At 51.7% G+C, this 22,950-nt stretch overlaps 4 protein-coding genes across 4 annotated transcripts; 2 read left to right on the forward strand and 2 right to left on the reverse strand.

Annotated features, from left to right (window-relative positions):
• The first annotated feature begins 2,469 nt into the window (after positions 1-2,469).
• On the forward strand, positions 2,470-4,521 carry SMAC4_06180 (uncharacterized protein). Its single transcript, XM_003344846.2, has 5 exons — positions 2,470-2,713; positions 2,802-2,871; positions 2,928-3,076; positions 3,137-4,162; positions 4,227-4,521. Exons 1-4 carry the CDS (start codon positions 2,582-2,584, stop codon positions 4,112-4,114), a joined length of 1,329 nt encoding a protein of 442 aa, XP_003344894.1. The 5' UTR covers positions 2,470-2,581; the 3' UTR covers positions 4,115-4,162; positions 4,227-4,521.
• Positions 4,522-8,319: 3,798 nt separating this feature from the next.
• SMAC4_06179 (uncharacterized protein) lies at positions 8,320-9,813 on the reverse strand. Its single transcript, XM_003344845.2, has 3 exons — positions 9,387-9,813; positions 8,934-9,239; positions 8,320-8,847 (listed from the first exon to the last, which is right to left on the reverse strand). Exons 1-3 carry the CDS (start codon positions 9,588-9,590, stop codon positions 8,698-8,700), a joined length of 660 nt encoding a protein of 219 aa, XP_003344893.1. The 5' UTR covers positions 9,591-9,813; the 3' UTR covers positions 8,320-8,697.
• Positions 9,814-10,367: 554 nt separating this feature from the next.
• Positions 10,368-12,775, forward strand: SMAC4_06178 (uncharacterized protein; the record flags this gene model as incomplete). Its single annotated transcript, XM_003344844.2, has 1 exon — positions 10,368-12,775. The coding sequence occupies one exon, from the start codon at positions 10,368-10,370 to the stop codon at positions 12,588-12,590; it is 2,223 nt and encodes a 740-aa protein (XP_003344892.1). The 3' UTR covers positions 12,591-12,775.
• A 3,367-nt stretch (positions 12,776-16,142) lies between these two features.
• Positions 16,143-19,833, reverse strand: SMAC4_06177 (uncharacterized protein). The gene is made up of 3 exons (XM_066090405.1): positions 18,098-19,833; positions 16,790-18,042; positions 16,143-16,724 (listed from the first exon to the last, which is right to left on the reverse strand). The coding sequence occupies exons 1-3, from the start codon at positions 18,936-18,938 to the stop codon at positions 16,659-16,661; spliced, it is 2,160 nt and encodes a 719-aa protein (XP_065947766.1). The 5' UTR covers positions 18,939-19,833; the 3' UTR covers positions 16,143-16,658.
• Between the last annotated feature and the right edge of the window lie 3,117 nt (positions 19,834-22,950).

Consider the following 22,950-nt stretch of genomic DNA (forward strand, 5'->3'; position numbering starts at 1 on the left):
TGGGGTACATACACAAGCGGCATAGCCTGCTGCAAAAGGTGTTGGTGGATCGCGATACTGGAATCCGTTGCCAGAGTCACAACGACTGTGAATGATGCCGACGACGCATTGTCACCTTCATTTTTGGGTGACCGAGCAACCGACAGTCGCGAGACCACCGCAGCATGAAAAGCCTCATTTATTGTCCATTTGTTTCCTTGAGTTGGCGAAATGCAGAGCGTATGACCAAAGGTGACACGACAAACCAGTTTAGCATCTGATTGTTTGGTTGCAGTCTCGGCCATGGATGTGTCTTGGAAACGGCGCAGCCTCGAGGAGCTTTCAAAATCCAACAGGTTAAAAGCAGAGCACTGGCCAGCAAGAGGTTCCTGCGTAGCAGTCAAAGGCTGGTTCACCCCCTGGCGACAGAAAATATTGGCCAGAGCTAGGAACAAAGCGAGCCAATCGTATTCCCAGAAATGAATGGGACCCCCTTGGGCCAGTACCCCTTGGCGCGGGCTGCTTGCTGATTTTGGTTTGCTGTGCCCGCGACAACTCTTCTTTTTCTGGTCCGTCAGAAAGTCCTGTCCAATCTCATTCTCACCCGCTCCGTCAACAACATCAACGGGCAACGGTTTCCCCATCTGGGTATGGCAAGCGTCTGGAGCGCAGTCGATTTATCTACAATACACAATTAATTCACGCCTTTTTGCTGTCGTGAATTCCATTGTATCAGTCTCTTTTAGTAGTGAAATGTTGGCGTGAAAAAGGTGCCCACTTATTTGGTGTTGTCTACGCACTCTGACTGGATTTGGGGACCTGGATGGATCATGGACGTGATGGCCGCAACGGTGCTTCCGCCGTCGCTCCCACTCCCGCCCGGGCTTCCACTTTGCTTCTCTTCTTTCCAGGGCACCACTTGTATTGGATTCTCACAGTCATAGTCAGCACATCAACCAGCCAGTCCAGTCTCTTCCCGCAACACAGAGTCTCGTCGCAGTGCAGGTGAACGGTGCAGCCATTTCGCAGCAGTGGTCAGAGAAGCTCGTCGTTCGTTGGCCGGGGCTTGGGGTTGGTGGTGTGCACCTGATCACCTGAATCAATCAGGGCAGCGATCCGCCCGCGCTCCCTGGCTCACAGAACGACGGGACTCTTTTTCTAAAAGGTTAAGCAAGCCATTCCGCTTCCAGGATTCTCCACTGCCCTGGACGTACTGGACCACCCGCCCGCCTTCCGTCTGCGCTAGCAGGTGCAGTGCTCCGTTCCCGACTCCTCTGGCCTGCGCCCTCTCTTCGCTCTCTTTCGCTGCCGTATCCTCCTGCCTGCCTCCTTTTGAGTCCCCCGTTCCATTTTCTCTCCTTCTCACCACCTTCGGCAGCCCGCCACCCCCAAAACCCGATCCATCGTCATTTATCCGCGTCCGTCTGCTGCCCCCTTTCACCACTCTTCCTGCCCCGACACAGCAGCCGGTGCAGACGACAAACGTCTTCTTTTTTCTTCCTTTTCCTTTTTGGGGGGGTCTGTCATTGAGAACGACGCGGCTCAATCGCATACTATTGTACGGACTAGACGGATCCTTCGTCCCCCATCCCATTCATCATCCACCATCCCCAGCCTTCCCTCTTCCGCGCGCCGACCCTCTGAGCCTCCTTCAATCCGTTCACATACCACTCCGAGCACTCCTCCTCGCTTGCGCAAAGAAGCAACAGACGACTGGGGAAGCCTCTCGTAATCACCACGGCACTCCACCCTAAGAATCGGCCCAATTTCAGCAACCCATCTGTGCCCCCGTATCCCGGTCTTCCAGTACCTATACTTGGTCAATCTCCAAAGAAGAACCTGAATTGCTTTGCATTTCACCGTCGTCGACGTTTATCGTGTCGCATCTTCGAATCAGGACCTCTTGTCCGTTTCCCAACTTTCCGTCGCTGCATTCCGAACAGAAAGAAGAAGCCCTTCCCTTCCGGCATCCGCCAAAACCCAGCCCCGTCCGTCTCACCGACTACGACCGAGAAAAAGAGGACCCGGCGTGTTTACCGAATCCAGGGTGAGTGTTGGCTCGTTCGTCGCTTGTCTCTCTTTGCTGTGTGGGCGTGGTCGTGGAGTATGTGGCCCGCAATGAATGATCTCTTTCCGTCATGGCCTGGTCCGGCTTGGTCCTTCCCCCCCAGGCACAACCAACCAGGCCTCCTTCCCTGCATCCCTATTGCACACAGACAGCCTTGCCTTGCCACACCCGTGGGAACCATCGTCTGCCAATTCCCACACACCACTGCACTTTTTCCTCCTTTTCCACCTCCCGTCCTTCCTGCGTCAATCCCTCCTACCCAGTTACGCAATACACACATGGGCCCCTAGGTCTCCTTGTCTGGGGACGTTATCCGTCATCGTTGTTATCGGCACCAACGCACACACGCATCGCAGCCTGTTCCTGTCATCGATACAATCATTATCCTCAACAATTACTGACCGCCGATTTCAATTGCCCAGACGTGCGACGACATCCTGATTGACGACCATCATCGCCCTTTAGTCACGACTCCGTTGCCCCTTAACCTTCGCTACCAACACACGATAATCTGAGCGACGACAATCCGATACAATGGCCTCGTCGACGTCCTCTAACGTCGTCGGTGTACACTATCGAGTGGGAAAGAAGATCGGAGAGGGTTCATTCGGTGTTATTTTCGAGGGTACCAACCTCCTCAACAACCAACAGGTTGCCATCAAATTCGTACGTCCTCCTTTCGGACACCCGCTCGTTGCGCCGTCCCCATCTGCGATACAGGTTGAATTGGATTGACAATTAGTTGTGATTATAGGAGCCGCGCAAGAGCGATGCCCCCCAGCTTCGCGATGAGTACAGGACATACAAGATCCTTGTGGGATGCCGTTAGTACCGACCTTTTTCGAGTTGTCATAATACATTGCTAACATTGTATCTACAGCTGGGATCCCCAATGTCTACTACTTCGGCCAAGAAGGTCTTCACAACATCTTGGTTATCGATCTCCTCGGCCCCTCCCTAGAAGATCTCTTCGATCACTGCAATCGCCGATTCAGTCTCAAGACGGTCGTCATGGTTGCCAAGCAAATGGTATGTGGCCGGTCACCATCCCTGTGTCCCGTGAAACGAGGTAATCTAACCTTTCCCTAGTTGTCCCGTGTCCAAACCATCCACGAGAAGAACCTGATCTACCGCGATATCAAGCCCGATAACTTCTTGATCGGAAGGCAGGGAACCAAGACCGCCAATGTCATCCACGTGGTTGATTTCGGTATGGCGAAGCAGTACCGCGACCCCAAGACCAAGCAGCACATTCCCTACCGCGAAAGGAAATCGCTTTCGGGAACTGCCCGTTACATGTCCATCAACACCCATCTTGGCCGCGAGCAATCCCGACGAGATGATCTCGAGGCCTTGGGCCACGTTTTCATGTACTTCCTCCGTGGTGGCTTGCCGTGGCAAGGCCTCAAGGCTGCTACTAACAAGCAAAAGTATGAGAAGATTGGCGAGAAGAAGCAGACCACTGCCATCAAGGATCTCTGTGAAGGATTCCCCGAACAGTTTGCCCAATACCTCACATACGTCCGCAACCTTGGTTTTGAGGACCAACCCGACTACGATTATCTCCGCGAACTTTTCTCTCAAGCGCTCAAGGACGCCGGTGGCGTCGAGGACGGCGAGTATGACTGGATGAAGGTTAACAAGTCCGACAAGAAGGGGGACTGGGACCGGCCTGGGGCTTTGCACAACCCAAACGCGAGACCTGGGCCCTCAGCTATGGAGATTCACAATTCGAGGGGGCCCACGACCCATCACGCAAGCGACCCCCGAGCTCAATTGACGGCCGCTCGTTTAAACGCCCCGCAGCCCTCGCCTCCAGCTCAGCCGGGGCAGCGGGCGAAAGAGCAACCAAACGTCAACGTGCAGAATAACCGGGCCTACAAGTCCCAACCCACCCCCACCCAGTCGGCGGGAAACGGTCAGCAACCATACAACATGCAGCAGCCTCCGCAACGGACGACAATGACCCACACTGCGACAGCGAACACGAACCCACCACCTTCTAACCAGCAACAGCAACAGCAAGGCGGCATCAAGGGCATCTGGAAGGCCCTGTGCTGCAGCTGAAAGGGCTGGTGTTGGTTTTATGTCCGTCTGCTTTAATAATATCCTTGAGTGAGCAACAACCAAAGACGGTGGCAGCTGTGTTGATGATCTTGACCGCTAACAGTGCGGCTAGCTTCAAAAGGAGAGAATGTGGGGAGCAAGTCTTCGTCCCATCTATATAGAGGGTTTCCCGTGGCGGGACGAGTCCTGTTGTATGAATTTGCCGAAACATGGGGTTCTCAAATGTCTGTGCATGGGGACTATAGAGGATACCTTCCTTTGTTTTTCATAGCGGTCTTACTCGGCTACGCGCATCTGGCGTCTTTTACTTGCTTGATCTACCTGGGGCACATTATTACGACCATACGATTAGTATTCCGGATTCAGTCTTCTGTCTCTCGCTACCTTCGCTTCCTCTCTCTCGACCTCCCCGGGAACCCCTTTCCTCTTTTTACTATTTCTTGTTCCCTCCCTTCTTGGCTGGCCTTGGTTTGGCGAGAGGATGCTAGGATTTACGACGCCGGGCCGTTATATGGAAGGCCGAGCCGAATCACGTGGAGGACAGCTGTTGTCGGATGATTCAGTCTCTTATGACAGCTGCCTCTTACCCGAAAACCCCGTGTGCAAACGGTCAGGCCTCCCTCTACTTGCCGCTGGAAAACGCGGTTCGGAGTGGGAAGACAGGGGAAGGAGGGGGAAACATTGGGGAGGAGGGAGGGAAGTGACAGGGGAAGGTCGGGAGAGAAAGTTTGAAAAGATCCAAGGAAAACGAAAAAAGGGGAAAAGAGGAAAGAGTCTTCACTTTTGATTGGAACGGAGCGCCTCGGTGTTTTAGTGTTGCTGTTTGCGGGTGTGTGGTTCTGAGCTTGTTACTGTCTGTCTATTATCATTGTCTACCTTGTTTGTTGTTACGCGCTATTGTTGTCTTGTCAGCATCTTATACATCTCCGAACTACGCATAATAATCATTATATCCACTCATTCACTGGTCCTTCATCGTACTTTATTCTCTTCTCGTCTTCTGTTATTCTCTCACAGTCTGATATGGTAGAGAATGAGGTGGCGGGAAATCATTTCCTGTTCGAAAATACCTGCCTGGTTCACATCCTGCTAAGGCAATTGCTTTATTCTTTTTCCTGGATTTCGCTTTCCCACTTCTGCGGTTATTACTTGCTGTACAAACTTGGGCTCCCTTGCCTGGAGCTTTCCATGCTCCTTTGACCTCCAGACCTGCTACATATATTCTACTGCACTGACTATTTCCTGCAATTCGGGTGTTCAGGTCGAAATGCAGGGTTAAAGGTGCTTGACAACTCACGTACACGCTCCTCGACGACCCCAAACGCATCTGGCAAAACTTTAACCCTGCGTCTTCTTTTGCACAACAACACTGAGCCTCAGGTTTTTGACCGATACTCAACTGCAGTAACTGTGCCATGGCTCAGCAACAAGAACAAAGTGGGGCCTCGCATGAGGTGCTTGCTTGAAGTGACCACGGAGGCATCACGGATAACAGAGAGGGTTTATATTTGAGCCCTTTGTTGTTGGTTTCTACCACCTTCTCTCTTCTCTCTATTCATCCACCACTGGCTCTCGTCACTAGTATCGGCAAACATCAAGCTTCGTCCACCAGTAGCTTTCCTGGCAGAAACCCGCTCGTGGAAGTTATCCATCAGTCGAGATAAATCTTGGGAAATAAATCAGGTCGCTATTTCCCAATACATCAAGCTCCCCTATAGTATCAGTCGTCTTCCACCACCATCAAGTTCTCTTAAGGTATACTCATTCCGGATTCCCCTGCATGTTGTCTCTCGGGGATTCGTTTTCCAGCAAACTAGCAACCAAGTTTTGACACCATCGTCAGTTTCCCACTCGTTACCTACTCCAGTTCTTGACAAAGGTAAAAGCCATCTTTCCGGCACTGACCTCTCGATTCGCCGTCTAGGTTTAGTATATCGATCCGTCAGCACTATTCACTCGAACATCCTTGTTCCAAAACATCTTGCAACTACTGTCGCCGTTTACTTCGGACATTAACACCATCACCACCAACGCAAGATTCCATTCCTTTTGCTTAACCAACAGCCAACAGCAACCAACCATCACCCGTCCCGCCGATTTCCCAGACATTGCCGTCGTCAAACGTCACGGACCATCAGCTCAGAATTCAGTCCTCTCATCTCACAGCTACAACCTAGTCCAGTCTTCTCATACGAAAGCTCTTCCCACCAAACTTTGGTATATTCAAGCTTGCCACACAATACACAGGCAATAATAATCAAACACAATGCCCGTCCTACCACACCAACCTGAAATGGAAGGCCTGTCAACACCTCCTCCTCTTCCTCCTCCGATAGGGGCAGGGACAGAGGAGGAGCCAAAAGCTCTAGGTTTTCCGGATATGGCGTTACCTATTCTCGGTCCGTGGGTCATGCCCAACCTGGATTATATTGGGCCATGTCCTCATCGGTAGAGATATGGCGCGTTTCTCAGCAGACGCAGAAGCTAATGTATACAGCAACATTATCAAAATAGAAACGATACTAGTCGGCTGCTTAACCTTTCTGACCCAGAAATTTTCCGCCACCACGAACGCGAACGCGAACGGATCATGATCATAATCATCCATGTCCAGAGCGTTGTTCCTCACTGTGGGTCTACGGCGCTGTGATTGTCATCTTGTATGTGCTCTTTCGGCCTTTGTTCCTGATTCTGGGTTTCGTGGCTCCTTATTTTATGAAGGCCTATTATGCAGAGGGAAAGGGAGAGGGAGATAGTCGTGGTGCATACGCCGTTGTGCCGTCGCAACTGCCACCACCAAACCCGGGGGTGACTAGTAGTATGCTTCCGGCTGCGGCTGCGGCTGCGGCTCCCGCTCTGGCTCCAACATCCGGTCAACAACAACAAACAACACCCGACGAGACGGAGACGGACACGGACACGGACACGGACACAGCAGACCCGGGATTCTTTGCAGAGAATGGCCATCCTCTTTTTATGATGCTGATGGGCTTTGCCATCCTTTTTCTTCATTTCCTTTTTCTTTGGACTACGTTATCCTTTTATGCTTGGGTCTTTACTTTTTGTGTTCCTTGGATCTGGTCTTTGATTTCTCCGGTTTTGAGTTTCTTCTTTGGGTAGATAGGGACAGGTAGAGGTAGCGGCCGAGGGAGTGAGCGAGTGAGTGAGTGACGAGGGGTTCCTTTTGGGGTTCAGTCAACTGCTACTGAGTGTTGCTGTTTAATCTTGATTTTATCATCAAGTATGAGTATACGAATGGCGTAAGGATTTTTGGTACACAGTACTGTACATGTACACACCTGCACGGATACAGAAATTTGTGTAGCTGTAAAGGAGCGCTGCCGCTGACTGCATGAAGTACACAAGGTCTTCGTTTTATTTTATTTACATTTTTTTCGGCCTTTAATCTACGCTAATTCTCTTTTTGGGTACCTTTACGGGTTATAGGGACGGCTTGGGTTGGAACCAATGGAAAGAACTGAGTGATTAGATGGTGGATGTCTTCGAAAAGTATAAGAAGAACTTGATGGATGCAAGACTTGGGAGAGAAGAGGTGAAGAGATAGCTTCGGTTCAGTTTAGATCAGACGTTATAGTAGACGAAGGTAGCCAGCTTGTTCCCTCACAATCAAGTCTTTGCAGCCACTTTAGTTAATTTGCTTACTCCTGTCCCTTGTGACTGTGACGAGCGATTGCCATCTTCGTTTGGACTTTGGGACGACACACTTACTCACTTTCTATCTTGAAGGTTTTCTATTCGATCTATAAAGGTTTGGGAGTGAGTGTTGTCCCGAGGGCGTGTGAGAATGAATTTTAGAAGACAGACAGTTGAATAAAGTAGTTGTGCGAACGAGTTGTGTGGAATATTTGAATTGCCACATATATCACCGCCAGTTGCATGATAGTCTATGCTACCTCGGAGGGATTGGTATGCATTCAACCAACTGCATGGTATCGTATCGCACATCTTGGTCAAATTCGTATGTTTAAGTGTCTCTCTACATTGAGGCATACGAACGAGTGCTTTCTTGTTTTGTAAAATAGTTTCTTGTATGTATCAAATACCTACCGTAGAGAACATCAATGACAGCTCATGTTATAAAGAAGTACGTGTAGCAACTATGTCAGTTCTTCTACACGTATCTACCTTCGGTTGGTGTCTCGATGGTCTACGTTTCTTCACTGTCAAACGTGCGAGTGTGGTATCAAGTAGTTAGTTAGTATGTATTATATATCATCAAGGCATGTCATCTCATGCTATACAGGAAGCATGCGTAGCACATTTTTAAAACGTTTCGTCAAACTTTCCCTCCACCTTCCTTGCCGGCTTTTCATAGCCTGTCCTCTCTGGCATGGCGTGGCATGGCGTGAACCTTCTTGTCGCATACCCAGTTAACGCCCAGACTTTACCTAGGCTGCTAGCAAGTAAGGGAAATGCCCTCCCATAGCATATTACACCTTATATGACCCTCCTCCCTCACTTCCACATCTTTTCACTATTACATGTGCTTCCTTTCTGTCTTTATTGTAAGCCAGTCTCCTTTTGAGTGTCTCCGACATGTGACAGAAGAGCTGATGAAGCTCTTACGTAAGCTTCTGCTTGATGAAGAAGCTGCGGAGGTGCGAAAGTTGCCAGGCGCAGGTAGCGCCGAGGACGACGAGCTGCAACAAGACCCAGCGGACGATGCGGGCGTTGGTGGACTCGGACTGATCACGGAATTCGGCTTCACGTTCCTGTTTCGTTTGAAGATTATTAGTTAGCTTTTTCCTTTTCTGTCTTATTTCCCTGTCCGCCCAATTCGGCGTAACGCAAGACTCACTCTCTGGAAAACCTGCTCCCTCCTGATATCCTGCAGGCGGTTGTTCAGGTCCTTGGCGCGCGTGGCCAGGTCCTGGAGCTTGCCCTTGTCGGCGCTCTCGATCGCGCTGGACTCGCCAATAGCCATGTCCAGCGTCAACTTGATGCCGCCGTTCGGGTTGCTGACCGACATCCAGCTCGACCGGCCCGAGGTCGACGTGGGGGTGAAGCAGATGCGGTGGTCGCCGGCCTCGGCGGCGGTGAAGGTGAACTTGCCACCGGGGCCGCCACGCTGGGAGACGACGCGGTGGTCGTTGTCGAAGAGTTCCTAGAGAGTGGGGAAGGGTTTGTTAGTTATTATAGGAGCAAGGGGGTTTCGGGGTAAGAACAGGTAGAGGTCATGGTTGGGGGGTAGGTGGGATGGGATAGGGGTCAGGGGTAGCTTTGGTAGCTTCAAAGAGGTAACAAAACATACATCTACAGAAATGAAAATGTTGATGCCGTCGTGCTTCTGCCACGAATGCCTCTGATCGTCCCATTCCTCTGCCGTGTAGTGGCCGACCACCAGAGTGTCCTTGGGCAATTCCTCGTAGAAGCACTTGGGGCTGGTGCCGTCGATGAAGAAGTGGAGCGCTTGAGCAACAGCGCCCAGCGAGAGCAGTGGGAGGAACGACCTCATGGTTGTGGTGTGTATGTGGAATTATTGCGCCGAACAGGCGTTTGCGTAAGTGTTGTCGTGGAGAAGAGGCGACCGAGGTTGTGGTTGTTGTACCCGTCTGGTGTTTGTTGCGCCAATGCTGTATATAGATGTGTACTCCGGAATGTTGGTGGTGATGCGCTGTGGTGGATGCTGCACCCTTTCAACTGTAGCACACTCGAAAGTCGCGACCGCAATGAGAAAGCTTGGCCCTGGGAAGCTGCCACGTTCAGAAAATCGAGCCGGGGCCATCCAGATTGCCAGGGGTTCTGTTTCCACCTGCACTGGGTCTGGCCTTCTCTTCTGTGAAGCGGCAGGCAATAAGCGGTCACGTGTGTCAACGGTTCCTCGAGATCAACCCTAACCCTTGTAAATGGTAGTGAAAGCAGAAAGGTCTCCACTAAGAATCTTTTCCAGCGACAACCAACATTCCCACAGCAGACCGCGTCGTTTCAACAACATTCCCATTCTCCAGCTTGCCGTTCATCCAGTTTCGATATTCTCCATTACGGGACACAAGCTAAACCCCAAACTCGTAATGTGCTCTGGATGATATCGCGCAAGTTGATAGTACATCCGGTCTTCTTTTGATGAATTTTGGGAGTGGGGCGCTCCGAGGCAGTTGGACGTTCACTGAAGTTACAGGCTCGTTTGTGTATTAAATTCGTCTTTATTTATCCCAGGTCCTAGCTGCGGGTTTCGGTGTCCCTTCTCTTTTGTTTCCGACTCCTAACCCCCATCCTCCCGGCGCCCCACATCATGACATCTCACGACGTCCGTGACGTCCTCAACCTCCCATCAGACAATGCCGGGCCGAGGCCGTCTAAAAAGGCGAGGACTGCTGCACCACGTCCAAACCTGAAGGGTCTCGCTCGTGAAGTACAGAACCTCGGTGGCGACAATCCTATCGCCATAGTCCCCGAGGTCTCCGTCTTCAAGAAGCGAAGGACCGTCAGTCGCAAACCGGCTGCCAAATGGGAACTGAAGGCATTCACAAACTCGGCTAGAGTGGACGATGGCGCACTTGTTTTGAGGCATTGGAAGAGGAAACCGGATGGGACTGAGGGCGGGCAGGATGGCTCAGCTGAAGGACAGAACAGTGCGGCGTCAGCAGAGAACTCGGCCGATAAGCCCGAGGACTCGTCGTTTGCAAAGTTCAACGTCCGCGTGTCGGTACCGCAGTACAGCGAGGATCAATACAACACCAACTTGAAGCATCCCGACTGGACCAAGGAGGAAACCGATTATCTGCTGGAGTTGGCAAAGGACTTTGATCTACGATGGCCCATCATCTGGGACAGGTACGAGTACGCTCCTCAACAACCTGAGGGTGAGATTCCCGACGGCATGGCTGTGGTGCCAGCACCCAAGCCCCGGACCATGGAGGACTTGAAGGCACGATACTATGAAGTTGCTGCCAAGATGATGGCCGTTCAGAAGCCTGCTCAGTACATGACCAGGCCCGAGTTCGAGCTCTATGAGATGATGCTACACTTCGACCCTAAACAGGAACAGAACCGCAAACGTTTCGCCGAAAACACCTTGAAACGATCCAACGAAGAGGCTCGTGAAGAGGAAGCCTTGCTCCTCGAGATCAAGCGTATTATGGCCCGTACCGAACGCTTTAACGAGGAGCGTCGTGAGCTGTACAACCGTCTCGACTATCCTGCAAGTGAGTCGGACATCAACTCTTTCAAGACCTCCGCCGGCCTACAATCTCTCCTGCAGACCCTTCTCAACGTGGACAAGTCCAAGAAGCGCAAGAGCATCATGGGTCCCGAGAACGGCGTCCCCCCAGCGGCTGCTGCTGCTGCTGCTGCTGCTGCTCCTGCTCCGCCCGCTGCCGCCGCCGCCGCCGCCGCAGTCGCACCCGAAGCACCCCCGGCCGCTAGCCGGAGGGAAAGCCTCGCAGCATCATCCACTGCCGGTGCCAATGATCATCACGAGCCCCCCGCCCGCGAGCCTCCTGTCCGTCACGAGCGCCAGGAATCTCGCTCTCACCACCGCAACGAAAGTCGCAGTGAACGTGCCGACCGTCACGGCGGTCACGGCCACCATCAACGCGACTCTGTGTCGCAAACCCCCGCCGCCACCCCCGCCGAGCCGCCCACGCCCGCACCTGCTCCCGCTCCTGCCGCCAACAAGAAGAAGGGCCCTCAGCAGCCCGAGCGTCGCAAGCTGTCGGAGAACGAGGAGCAGGTGTACGGCGTGTCGCACCACGATCGGCTTGGCAGCGGCCCGACGTTCCGCTACGAGAAGATCAACAAGCTTTACAGTCACAAGTCTGGTCAGCAGCAGATGCGCATCACGAACCTGCTCCTTGAGCTCGACATCCCTGCCCGTCTTATTATGCCCACGGCGGCGGTGACGGCGCAGTTCGAGGTTCTCTGGACCGCGGTCACGGCGCTAGTGGATCTGAGGAAGGTGAGCGACAAGGTTGATGCGGAGATCAAGCTTGAGGAGGCCAAGAAGGCCGAAAGGGAGAGAAAAGAGGCCGAGGAGCGAGGAGAGACGGTGGAGAAGAAGGATGGTGAGGAGGGAGAGGGAGAAGGAGGTGGAGGAGAAGCTGGAGGAGCAGGCGACAAGGAGAAGGATGATGGTGGTGGTGACGATGCCAAGAACAAGTCAGGCGAGTCTTCTGCTCAGACCGATGAGGAGAAGAAGGATCAGATGGCGGAGGACACCAAGGCGCAGAAGGAGCAACAAGGTGAAGGTGGTCAAGATCAGCAAAAGAAGGATGGAGAAGATCTTGCGGCGGCAACAAAGGATAGTGGTGGTGGTGACAAGAGTGAGAAAACAGGAGACGCAGCAGCGGGTGACAAAGAAGCCGAAAGCAGCAGCAATCAGCCAAAGATCAAGGAAGAGGCGGATGAGAATGGCACTAGCAACGGAGCTGGCGCAGGTTCAGGGACGCAGCACAAGCGGAGTGCTAGCGTGCTCAGCAATACGAGTGAGAGGAGTACGAAGAAGCAGAAGAAGTAAGCTTGCGTGAGCGCGAGCTGGCAGTCAGAGTAGCATCTTGGCCATGATGCTCAAGGCGAAGGGGGCTGGCTACCTTTCGGCTTGAGTGTCCCTGGGCTTGCGGCTAGTTGGTGGTATACAAGGATGGTTGTATTATTAGTTATTCTCTTGTTAGTTTCTTGTGAATAGGTATGCAAGCGTTTTTATCGTGTTACGGTTGTCTATTATCCGCATGTTCGTCTCATCTACCCCACTTTCCCATCAAAATGGTGTCACCAACGAAATTTAGCGATGAACGCGAAGAGATAAGTGAAAAGATAGATGAAGAGAAGGTGAGGACCAGTGGGTTCAAGATCTGAAAGGAAAGTAAAGGGAGTTCGAATACATAGTTTGGGAAAGAGTGTAGAGATTATTAGATTAGAGCATACTGATGATAATAGTTAACAAATTGGAGGATAACCCTCTTTTTACTAAGATTATGTACACCACGTCCGCTCCTTGTACAAAAATCCCCCTTTACTGAGCTTATACTCTTCTCTTCCGGATAGGATTGGAAGAAAGACAAGATGATGCCTCCAACAGATACCCAGTCACTCTAAGTTTCTGAACACTTTCTCTCAAGCCCGCTCCATCGCCCACACACTATTTGTTCAGACACTCAAATACATCACAAGCAACTGATACCCCTGCTTGAAAGTTCCATTACAATTCCTCACTGAGTCGGTCTTGCGTCCTTACAGCATTCGTTCCAGCTTGTTGGGGTCCAAACACTGGCCGATATTGACATGTAATGATGGGCCAAAGAAACACGTGTAACACGTGTAGCACGTGTGAAGCTATCTCGACAAGTATCCCTAGTCGAAGTACATGGAACGTAGGTTACCATTTACACCTTCGCTTCTATTACATATCTAGTGAGGGCAATAAGATATCAAATCAACATTTGGGGGCAGAATGAGCGGTGACGGGGTTCCGTCAATAGCGGCAGTCACTTCTTTCATCACGGTACCTTCCTGTTCTTAACCACGGGCACATTTCGTATGGGAATAATTCTTCAGCTTGACGATTATCACCACTTCCTTACCGAGGTACATGTAGCTTCGAATCCTTCATTGTAGATTGGGACACTTTATCAAGCTAAGGTATCTGATTAACCATGTGTTCTATTCTTTCGTACGGCACAGTACACGTGTGAAGCCATCTCGGCAAATTCCCGCTCACGATTCCGAGATCATTCCGTGCTGAAAGCAATACAGTGTCATAATTCCGACTTCGTCCAGCGGTCCTTGGGGGCAGAATAAGCGGTGACGATGTTCATTCAAGTCAGCTCTATATAGAGTGTTGCATGGTGGCAATGAAGGACACTTCAACATTTCAACTTCTGCTCATGTTACTACCCAACGACATATGGCAATAACTCTTCAGCTTTTGTCGATCATGGCCCCCATAATGTGATATTCCGCGTTGTCGTTGACGATGTTATGGCTGCATTGCATACTTTACTGATTGTTGGCCATGTGTTTCTTGTATGCTTCCATGAGGCACAGAACTACGTGTCAGTAGGTAGGTATCCAGGATACCTCCAGCTGAGTATGGTAAATTTTGGAATTCAGCTATGACGATCATCATTTTCAATACAGTTTTTCTTCGGCAAAACGTCACCGTCGCATTTTTCAAATACGTTTTGGGGGACAATTTGACCAAGGAAGCTCGGGAAGCTAGGCAAGAGGCAAGTTACCATGCGTTTCTTAGTGGTATGCGTTTTTGAGGCACAGAACCACGTGTTAGGAGTTAAACATTCAGCCGTATTGCAGTTATACATGTCAAGCTGAGATGCAGTTAGATAGATAGCTTGGTAGCTTGGTATGTAGTTAACTATTGATTTGGGGGCTAGCTAACAAACAAACCAACAAACAACGCTATTGATTCTTCTTCTTCATTTCATTTGACAAGCAATGCAATGAGACTTTACCTCATGGTTTTGAACATATAGACTTACTGTTATGAAGTGAAAAACTGGATACAAGCTTTGCACGTGTTAGTGTCTTCATTCAGCTTCTTTGCCGATCACTTTAATTTTTTACAGCCGCATGCAAGGGGATTCAGACTACCAACTCCCCCCATCCAACCTTGAACTTTTCAACTTCCACTTGCATCTTCTACCTATCCAAGAAGAACCAAAGAAATCCAAAAGAGGAAGTCGGGGGCTAAAGAAACGCTTATCTTTCTTTTACGAGCTACATATGCCGGTTGAGCAGAGCAAACCCCCGGGTTGCTACGCCCAAAATATGCAAGCAGCAGTAAATGTATTCACTCCGCCATTCGGACACGTTTTCAAGATTCTAACATGTAGAATCTGTAAGCACACCTTACTGCAACATTTATGCCCACCAGGAACTCTATACAAGATGGTAACTTTGAGTATCCTCCACCCTCCAGCTCGCTGTCTTTAATAGGGGAGAGGGGTGAGGAGGGGGAAGGGGGGAAGACGTGGCACTAGAAGAATCGAATCTACCTACACTGCTCCCGGCTCTCTGACTGTCTCACCTACTACCGTTGCCTCTTCCTTAAGGGTATAGAAAGCACATCTGTGAACAGTGTGCTTGCAGATTATGGCTGGAGCTAATTTCTCAAAAGATTGAGCAGCTATCCATATCCTCCGGAATTATACAACAGATGTACCTACCCGTATTATCTTGGAAAACTAGGGACTGAGGAACCAAAAGGGTGCATAACTGCATAACGCAGGGTCGAAGGTACCAGATCTGACCTCAAGAGGACATACATGCATGTATGCTAGCCTATGTATGCGGCCGGCTAACCAAAAGCGTTCCTACATTACCTTATGCACTCGGCCAGTGGTATGTATCACCGTTAGCACTGCCTCCGCGCGTAAGGCTGGGCTACCTGAGCATCCAGATTTTTCACGGATACCGTAGCCATGTGACTGGTAATGTATGTACTGTGTAGATGTATTTACCAACCTGCTGATATGTACTCGTATAGTGGGTAGAGGTAGGTATGCACCAGGCCCCACAAGAACCGCCCCCAATATGAACGTCATGTTGTATATGGGGGATAGGGGACGACGAAAGAGGTTGCTATCCGAGATGGCTCAATAGAGATAGGCATGCATCGACGACGTGACGTGACCAATGGCAGCGGCATACGTATGAGGCACAGGATATTAAGTGCCTCGAGCGCCTCTACATACCTACGGTGCTTGAAGCAAGCTGCTGCGACCTGGGTACTGGGTACGGGAAGTTGGCACCGCCGCCGGTTCTACACGTGTAGAGGTAGCTAAACGTTTGTAGAAAGAGACACACTGGGAACTGGGATCAACTCAGTTACTAACTACCTAACGATAACTGCCGGAGTTATACCACCCTTCTTTCTGAACTAACTGACTGCCTCCCACCTTTTACGCTTTCTAATCCAACTATACCCAAAAAAAACCGACCATGCTATTCCCAATAATAAGCAAAGGGGTATATAGTGCTATTAAAGTCGCAGATAGCTGAAAACCGCGCAAGATAAAAAAGCCAACCAGAAAGGACCTCCCTCCTTTATCCTTTGGCCCCCCCCCCCCCACATCCAAAACTCGCTCGCTGGAAGGATTTCTTCGTAGACCTACGACATGATGTAGAGGATGGCGATAATGACATATGCTTCTTCGATTGTCGAACCGCATCCTGGTGATTTGATCGTAGCAGCGGGCCGCTTTTCCTTATCCTGTCCCTTCCTGTCACCCCCGTTCCATCCATCCATCCATCCATTCTTCCTTATCCAAAATCCGTGTTCACCTTCGAACCACCTCCCACCCATGTATCCATTCGCCTGCGCACATAAATATGGCAGGTAGTAATTAGAGGAGATAGAGAGGAGTAAGGGGATACTAAAATGAAGATAACGGGAAAACATATGCGAGAAAGTAAACAGAAACAGAGTTTCTCCGCTGGTTGGCAACTGCATTCGGTGCTTGAAAAGACCTGTACAGATGCAGATCGGGGTCTGGGGAGAGTGATCGCGGTAGAAGCGTGACCACCCACAGCCACACGTCTGTCAAGCCCATGACAGTCAGGGTTAAGTTTAAGCTGGAATGCCGCGGTGCATGCTTGCTTTCCGTCCAATGTAGATGCTGTAAGGAGCAACGTCCTGCACATAAGCCTCGTCAGTATTGGTAGTCTTGGAAATTGGCCACAGATTAGAATTGAACTCACCCTCGAAACAACTGACCCAGCCCCAACCGTTGACCCCCTTCCGATTTTCACACCAGGCAGAATGACCACATTTGCCGCAATCCATGCGTCATCCTCAATAATGACTGGCTTGCCAAACTGCGCCCCCTTGTTTCCGTCACGGCGTCTCCAGTCGGTGTAGCAGCTGTTTGTGTAGATGTTGACATTCGGGCTGATGATGACATTGTGGCCAATGCGTACCTCGCAAGAGTCGGTGATCAGGCAGTTCCGGCCGATAGACACGTTGTTGCCAATCGAGATGTTGTACCCATAGTCACAGTTGAACGGGGCCTCGACGCAAACGTTGTCACCAACATGACCAATGCGGCCTATGGGCGATAGTTGGTTGGGCGTCAGCTGAACACCTTCGCGTGGGTGCAATATCTCCTTAAAAAGTCTTGCGCGTTCAGCAGGCGATACGCCAATGTTCGGGTTGGTCGAGTTGTTGAATCTCCAACAAGCTGCATTGCACCTCTCACGTTCTAGCACAAGCTCTTTATCAAACGGATAAAAGGCCCGGCCACTGATCATCTCGTCTTTCTCCCTCCGCAAGTGGGGCACGGTAGCGCTAGACGGCGTATGTGACTGCGCATGGGATAGTGCTAGCTGCGCAGTCGCTTGTACGGCACTTGACGATGGCTGAGATGTGATTACAGGCTGAACTGCTGATGTTGGCGTGTCCATTCGACTACCATGAAGGTTGTATGGAGGATGTGCGGAAATGGCGCTTTGAGGAGGCAGTGGTGGAGGTGGTGGTTGTTGTTGATGGTCAGGGTCTGTCCTCGTCAAATCATGGAGCGGGGGTACTCTCGCATACTCTCTCAACGGTGTCCGGGCACTGATGGGCGTGGGGAAGACGTTCGAAGGATAAGCTGATAAGGCAGAGAGTTTGTTGTCTGGGCTAATAACCGACGCACTGGGAAGGGTCGATGCCGTGAGCCGGTCGTCGTCGCTTTGAAGAGGCCGTCCTTGAGGTGGTGTGATGCGGAGTGTAGGTTGCTGCCCACGCGCCACCGGATAAGCCTCGCGCTGCTTTGGTTGGTTCAGTATCGGGGCAGTGTTGCTGGTATAAGGAGGGATCGGTTGCTGCGGCATCCCATATGCTCCAGGAGGGACATAGTTGGGATCCTTAGACTCGATGGTGACTTGGGCTGGCTTGCTCTCGGGTTTCTGCCAGTTACCCCTCTGCGGTGGGTAACCGGCACATTGGAATGAACCCTTGATGCAGTTGGTACCTTGAAGACAGTTAGATAACTCCATGATAATTCACGATCAAATTGAAATACTCACACTGAGGCTTCGTCTCATCGCACTTCTTTTTCCGCCTCCTGCAAGTCAGGCAACCGGTTTTCGTCCGATTACTGAAATTGCGCTTGCGCTTCTTGGCATCCGACTGAACGGTGCCATCTCTGCGCTGTTCAGGGGTGTACTGATCCGAGTACCGGTTGTCATCACCATCCGGGCTCTGATTATCGTAGTCGCCGCTGTCTGCTTGACTGGTCGCTCTGCGCATGTGTTCGCCCATCGGCTCCTCGGACTGGCCGGATACTGGTCCGGTCGAATAAGCTGCATCATAGCTTGCGTTCCTCTCACTTCTGGCCTGCTGAGAGCGCCATCGGTCATCGCTGCCACGATTTTCGTAACTACGGTATCCTTCCTTCTGGGGGGACGGATACCGCTCATGGGAGTTGGACTGAGGCCGTGAAGGTTCGTACTGCTCCGCCTTTTCTGTTACCTCGGGCCTCTCCATTCTCTCCATTCTATTCGTTCTCTCGAACCTCTCGGGACGTTCAATAGGAGTTCTTTCTGTTCTTTCAAACTTTTCGGGTCGCTCAGTAGGAACGGGTGAAGGCCTGTGCTCTCGCCTGGGAGAGTGAGAGTCGGAATCTGCCCGCATCCGTTTGGGGGCAGGTTCAGAATCGTGGTAAGATGCCGTAGGATACGGAAGCCTCTCACGGGTCGAAGTGCCCCAGTTTTCTCGGTCCCGTTCTCGCTGGCTGACTGCGACATCACTGGCGGATCTCGGGTCTGGACCAGCAGACTGTCCGTTTCCGCGTTCAGGCTCCCGAGCACCATTAGAGATGTCAGTTGGCCTGGGCGATGACCCATTTAGAGCTGTGAAACTCGCCATCTATGGTCGTGGTGCTGATGCGCTTAGATCTCAGCAAATGTTCCCCCAACTGAAGCTGGCGTCCTTTACGCCCAAAACCCGATGATCGTGCACAGGCGAAGGTGCTCTCTGAGTCGAAAGCAAGTGGTCAAAGCGTTAAGAGTATGGACCAGCAAGGGCAACGCGTAAGCTGAAGGACGCTCCGCGCAGTTGACGCCGCCGGTATATGTGAAAGGTTGAAATCAGCAAGGCTGATGTGGGCAAAATGTTCTGTCGAAAAACGGGAGTTGGTGATGGATGAAATTTGGGTATGATGAACTTCTGGTTAACTGTGGGATAGCAGGTGGGAAGCTATGTGACTGGAAGGTGCCCGACAGTGCCAGACGCGACTAAAGCAAGTCTCCGTCAGTCGGAGGCGACGGACAGAGGTGCAGAAACACGACAGCCGGCGGTGATATAAGGTGGCACGCAGGGTAAACAGAACCCCTCAACCTGTACCCAAAGATGGATGGGCTCTTTACGTGCAGTAGGATCGTGAAGTATCTGATGAATCAGCGTCAGAAAAAGTGTGACCAGCCTGCAGGATTTCTCGGATGCGATGCGATGCGTGCGTGTATGTAGTGGAGGCGGGGGGTGACGGGGTGACGGAGTGACGGGGGGTGGCCGTGCCTTCTCTCTACCCTTGGAGTAACTGAGGTGAGGTGGTGAAGAGCAGAGATATGATGGTTGCTGCAGGGGCGCTATGTCTATGTGGGATACTTTTCCCCAGGCCGGGTGAGTGGTGGCCGCCAACGCAAGCAACGGGAAGCTGTGGATGGGAGAGGACGATGATGAGCAGCAGCCAGCCCTTCGAGTGTCGGAGGTTGCGATTCTGGAGACTTTGCAACTCGGCGCGGGAGGAGCTGGCCTGCCTGGCTACAAAGTGGCTCCGGGCTGGAAGCACCACCCTCGTCTCGACGCTAGCTGGCTGGAGCTCCGCTGCTGGCTGACACTGGCCAGCTGCCGATGACCCCTTCTGGGGTAGCTATGGGTGTGGACTGAGGACAGGAATGTTGGGTTGTGTTGCAGGGCCACGACCCACCAAACCGAACGCTCAAGCTCCAAAGCCCAAATGGGCCCAGTCGCAGCTTGGTAGACTTGGCAGCGATGCCCAGGCAAGGTACCTTGCCGCGGCAGCAGTGGAGGTTGAGCGTGGCTGCGATGGGTGGGCGGAACCCCAATGGTCTCCAATGGTCGCCTATGGTCCCAATGGAGTGACGACCGCCGTCGATGGGACCCCGGATTGCGGGTGTGCTATGGGCGTGGTCCAGGTGGTGTGTCTAGCTTGCGGACATGAAATGGGATGGATGTGCTGTGGATGATACAAACAAACGGGAACCTGAACGCTGTACAATGTACTTGCAACACTTGGTACGAGACCCGAGCAGAAAAAATAAAATAAAAAAAGTGACAGAGCTACCCGACATGGGGCACAGCGCACAGAGAGAGGATGTGACGAGAGGGACAGGAACCGAGTCTTGTCGAGGAAGAGGAAGAAAAGAAACACCGACCTCCTCTCACCTCTTTCAGCAACGCGCTATACCGGGCCCTCATCTATACTGTCAAAACTACGTCCTGAATGCCAGCAACGAAACGTTCATCAAGTAGGTCTACCAGATGCCAATTCCAATGATCAGCCCGCTTGTCCGCGCCTGATGATACAAAGGCCTTTTGAAGTGCTAGAGCTCATGTAAGTATCAGGTATCTATCTGGCCCTCGTCGGCTCTTCCCTGCGGCCCGGTCGTTGCAGAGTTTCCCGTCGGTAGAGGTTGGAACAAACAAAGTCGCGGGTAATGGGTCGAATTCTCGGCGTGTGTGTGAGAGAAGATTGCGTGTGAGCCTGTGTTCTCTCTTGTGCTTTCCTTGTCGGAGCAAGGGTATGACACGTCAGAGCAAGGCCGATGGAATAAATACTGGATGGAGATAGCCGGGGTCATGCAGATGTAAGACTCGGGCTGTTTGGCGCGCCTTTTCTTCGGTCTTTGCGACCTTAAAAACACCCCCGTAACTGATGGAATCCAGAGACACGACCGATACGCTCTGGGTTCATGTTCTGAAGACCAGCATACAACAACTCGGGTACTGTAGAACCATTTTGGCTCAAAGCAATGCCGACCTTACCATGCAACTTTTCAACCCTTGGTAAGCAGTAAACGAATGGAGGAGCACATAGTCGGGCTTTGATCAACAAGTACGGTGTGTCTGTGGCCACCTATGTCCGTGGTGGTGATAGAGCTGCACATGCGCTGCTGGTGCTAGAGCCTGCCTAGACGTACGCCTCCTGTGCATTGAATACGGAGCGCTTGGTGCCATTTAACGCGCGATTATGCGTCTGTCGACCGCTGTCGGGAACAAAATAACCGAAATGGGGCCTCGTGTATCCTCAGCAAGTGGTCGGTATCCGCGCAGTTTGTATTACCGAAAACACCCATCCACGTCTAGCCCGACCTGCCTGGTCCTCCTCAATGAGAAAGACAGTGAAAGTCGATGGATGATCGACTGTAATGAACGGCTCATTGGCTGGTATGGTTCTGGTCAATTGGCAGAAAGTCTTCATTCTTGCAAGTGTAATGTGCCTCTGGCAACAGCTCTAGGCAATGGCGGAGAAGCCCGGAGTGACGAGAGTATGGAGGGGGGCGCACCGCGCCAGCCTGGTCAATGATGCCCTGATCACTGCTGTCCGTGAGCGGGAAGCGAGCGGGAAGCGGCCGCACTGGGAGGCAGCACGACCATGTAGATCTCCGGCCAAACCGTGCACCGCTGGATGGTACATCACAGACCGTGTGGTGAAGTGAGTTTGTGACGAAGAAAACAGAGATGACGTTTCTCTGAACTATCACTCCCAGTTGATGAGAGGTGTAGTAAAGTGACGGAAAGTGAGGCCTCGTTGTCGAATCTACCGTGCGCAAGATCGCTTTTACAGCAGTATGCCGTAGATCTGTCCACGATTGTCCACTATCTCCTACTAAGAAGCGAAAGGGCAAACGAGCGTCGCTAAAACAGTATGGGGTGTGTCGAGAACATCACCAGCTATTGGGTGACATGGCGCCTGCTCAGGGGTGGATTAGTGGGCTGCTGGCCTCTGACCTCGGTCGTCCTTGTATCAGTACCTCGTCCGATAGCCAACACACACTGGCATTGGTTCGCCGGGCTTGAAGGGTTGGTAACCGCATTTGGACTGACGGTTTTAACAAGGGGTGGCCGGACCAGGGACATCTGAAGTCTTGCAGGTAATCACCCCGGACAATGACAACCGCGAGCGACCGCGACCGCTTCAGACGCGCAACTGCTCTGACGAGTCGCCGTTCTCAACCACCGTTTTCAACACCATGCTTCTCCCACCCCCCTGATCCCCCCTCGGCACATGGTTCTTGCGCAAGGGTCCTGCACTTGGAACAACTGAGCCTCTCATGGGCAGGTCATAGGGTATCGCCAAACCGCAAGTTGGCGTTCAAGAGTGGCGGACTGTTGACTGCTTTCACATCCTGACAAAGACGATATACCTTGAGTAAGCCCCTTCATCCATTTTGACAGGGCATATCGCGTGACATTGTGGACTAGCAGTGGCCTACGGGGGCTGAGAGGCGACTACGAGCTGTTCGCGACTTTGCATCTAACCGTACTCGCTCTTTGTGAGCAGCATTAGATGACCATGCCATTTGATTATGGGGGCTGGAATGGACTCATACCTACCTGCTCTGCTCCGCCTGTCAACTATCAAGTCGAGGCTGGCCAGGCAGGCAAAAGTCCACTGCGTAGGATTGAACCCCCAGTCTTCGATGCGAATCTGATTCGTATCAAACAGCGTGGATAGACTCGCTGTTGGTTCTTAGTAACCGGCTAGTCGATCACCGAGCAGATGACGGGCATCAATTACCGTTGCATTCGCCCTGTTCGGCGAACTTGTGGGCGAATGTACCACTGTGCCAAACATTTTTCTGGTTTATTTGGCATGCTTGTGGGGAGCACAATCCCCTGCAGTCAATCTGAGCCA

This window comes from Sordaria macrospora, chromosome 7 (assembly GCF_033870435.1).
Source record: "Sordaria macrospora chromosome 7, complete sequence".
Classification (NCBI taxonomy): domain Eukaryota; kingdom Fungi; phylum Ascomycota; class Sordariomycetes; order Sordariales; family Sordariaceae; genus Sordaria; species Sordaria macrospora.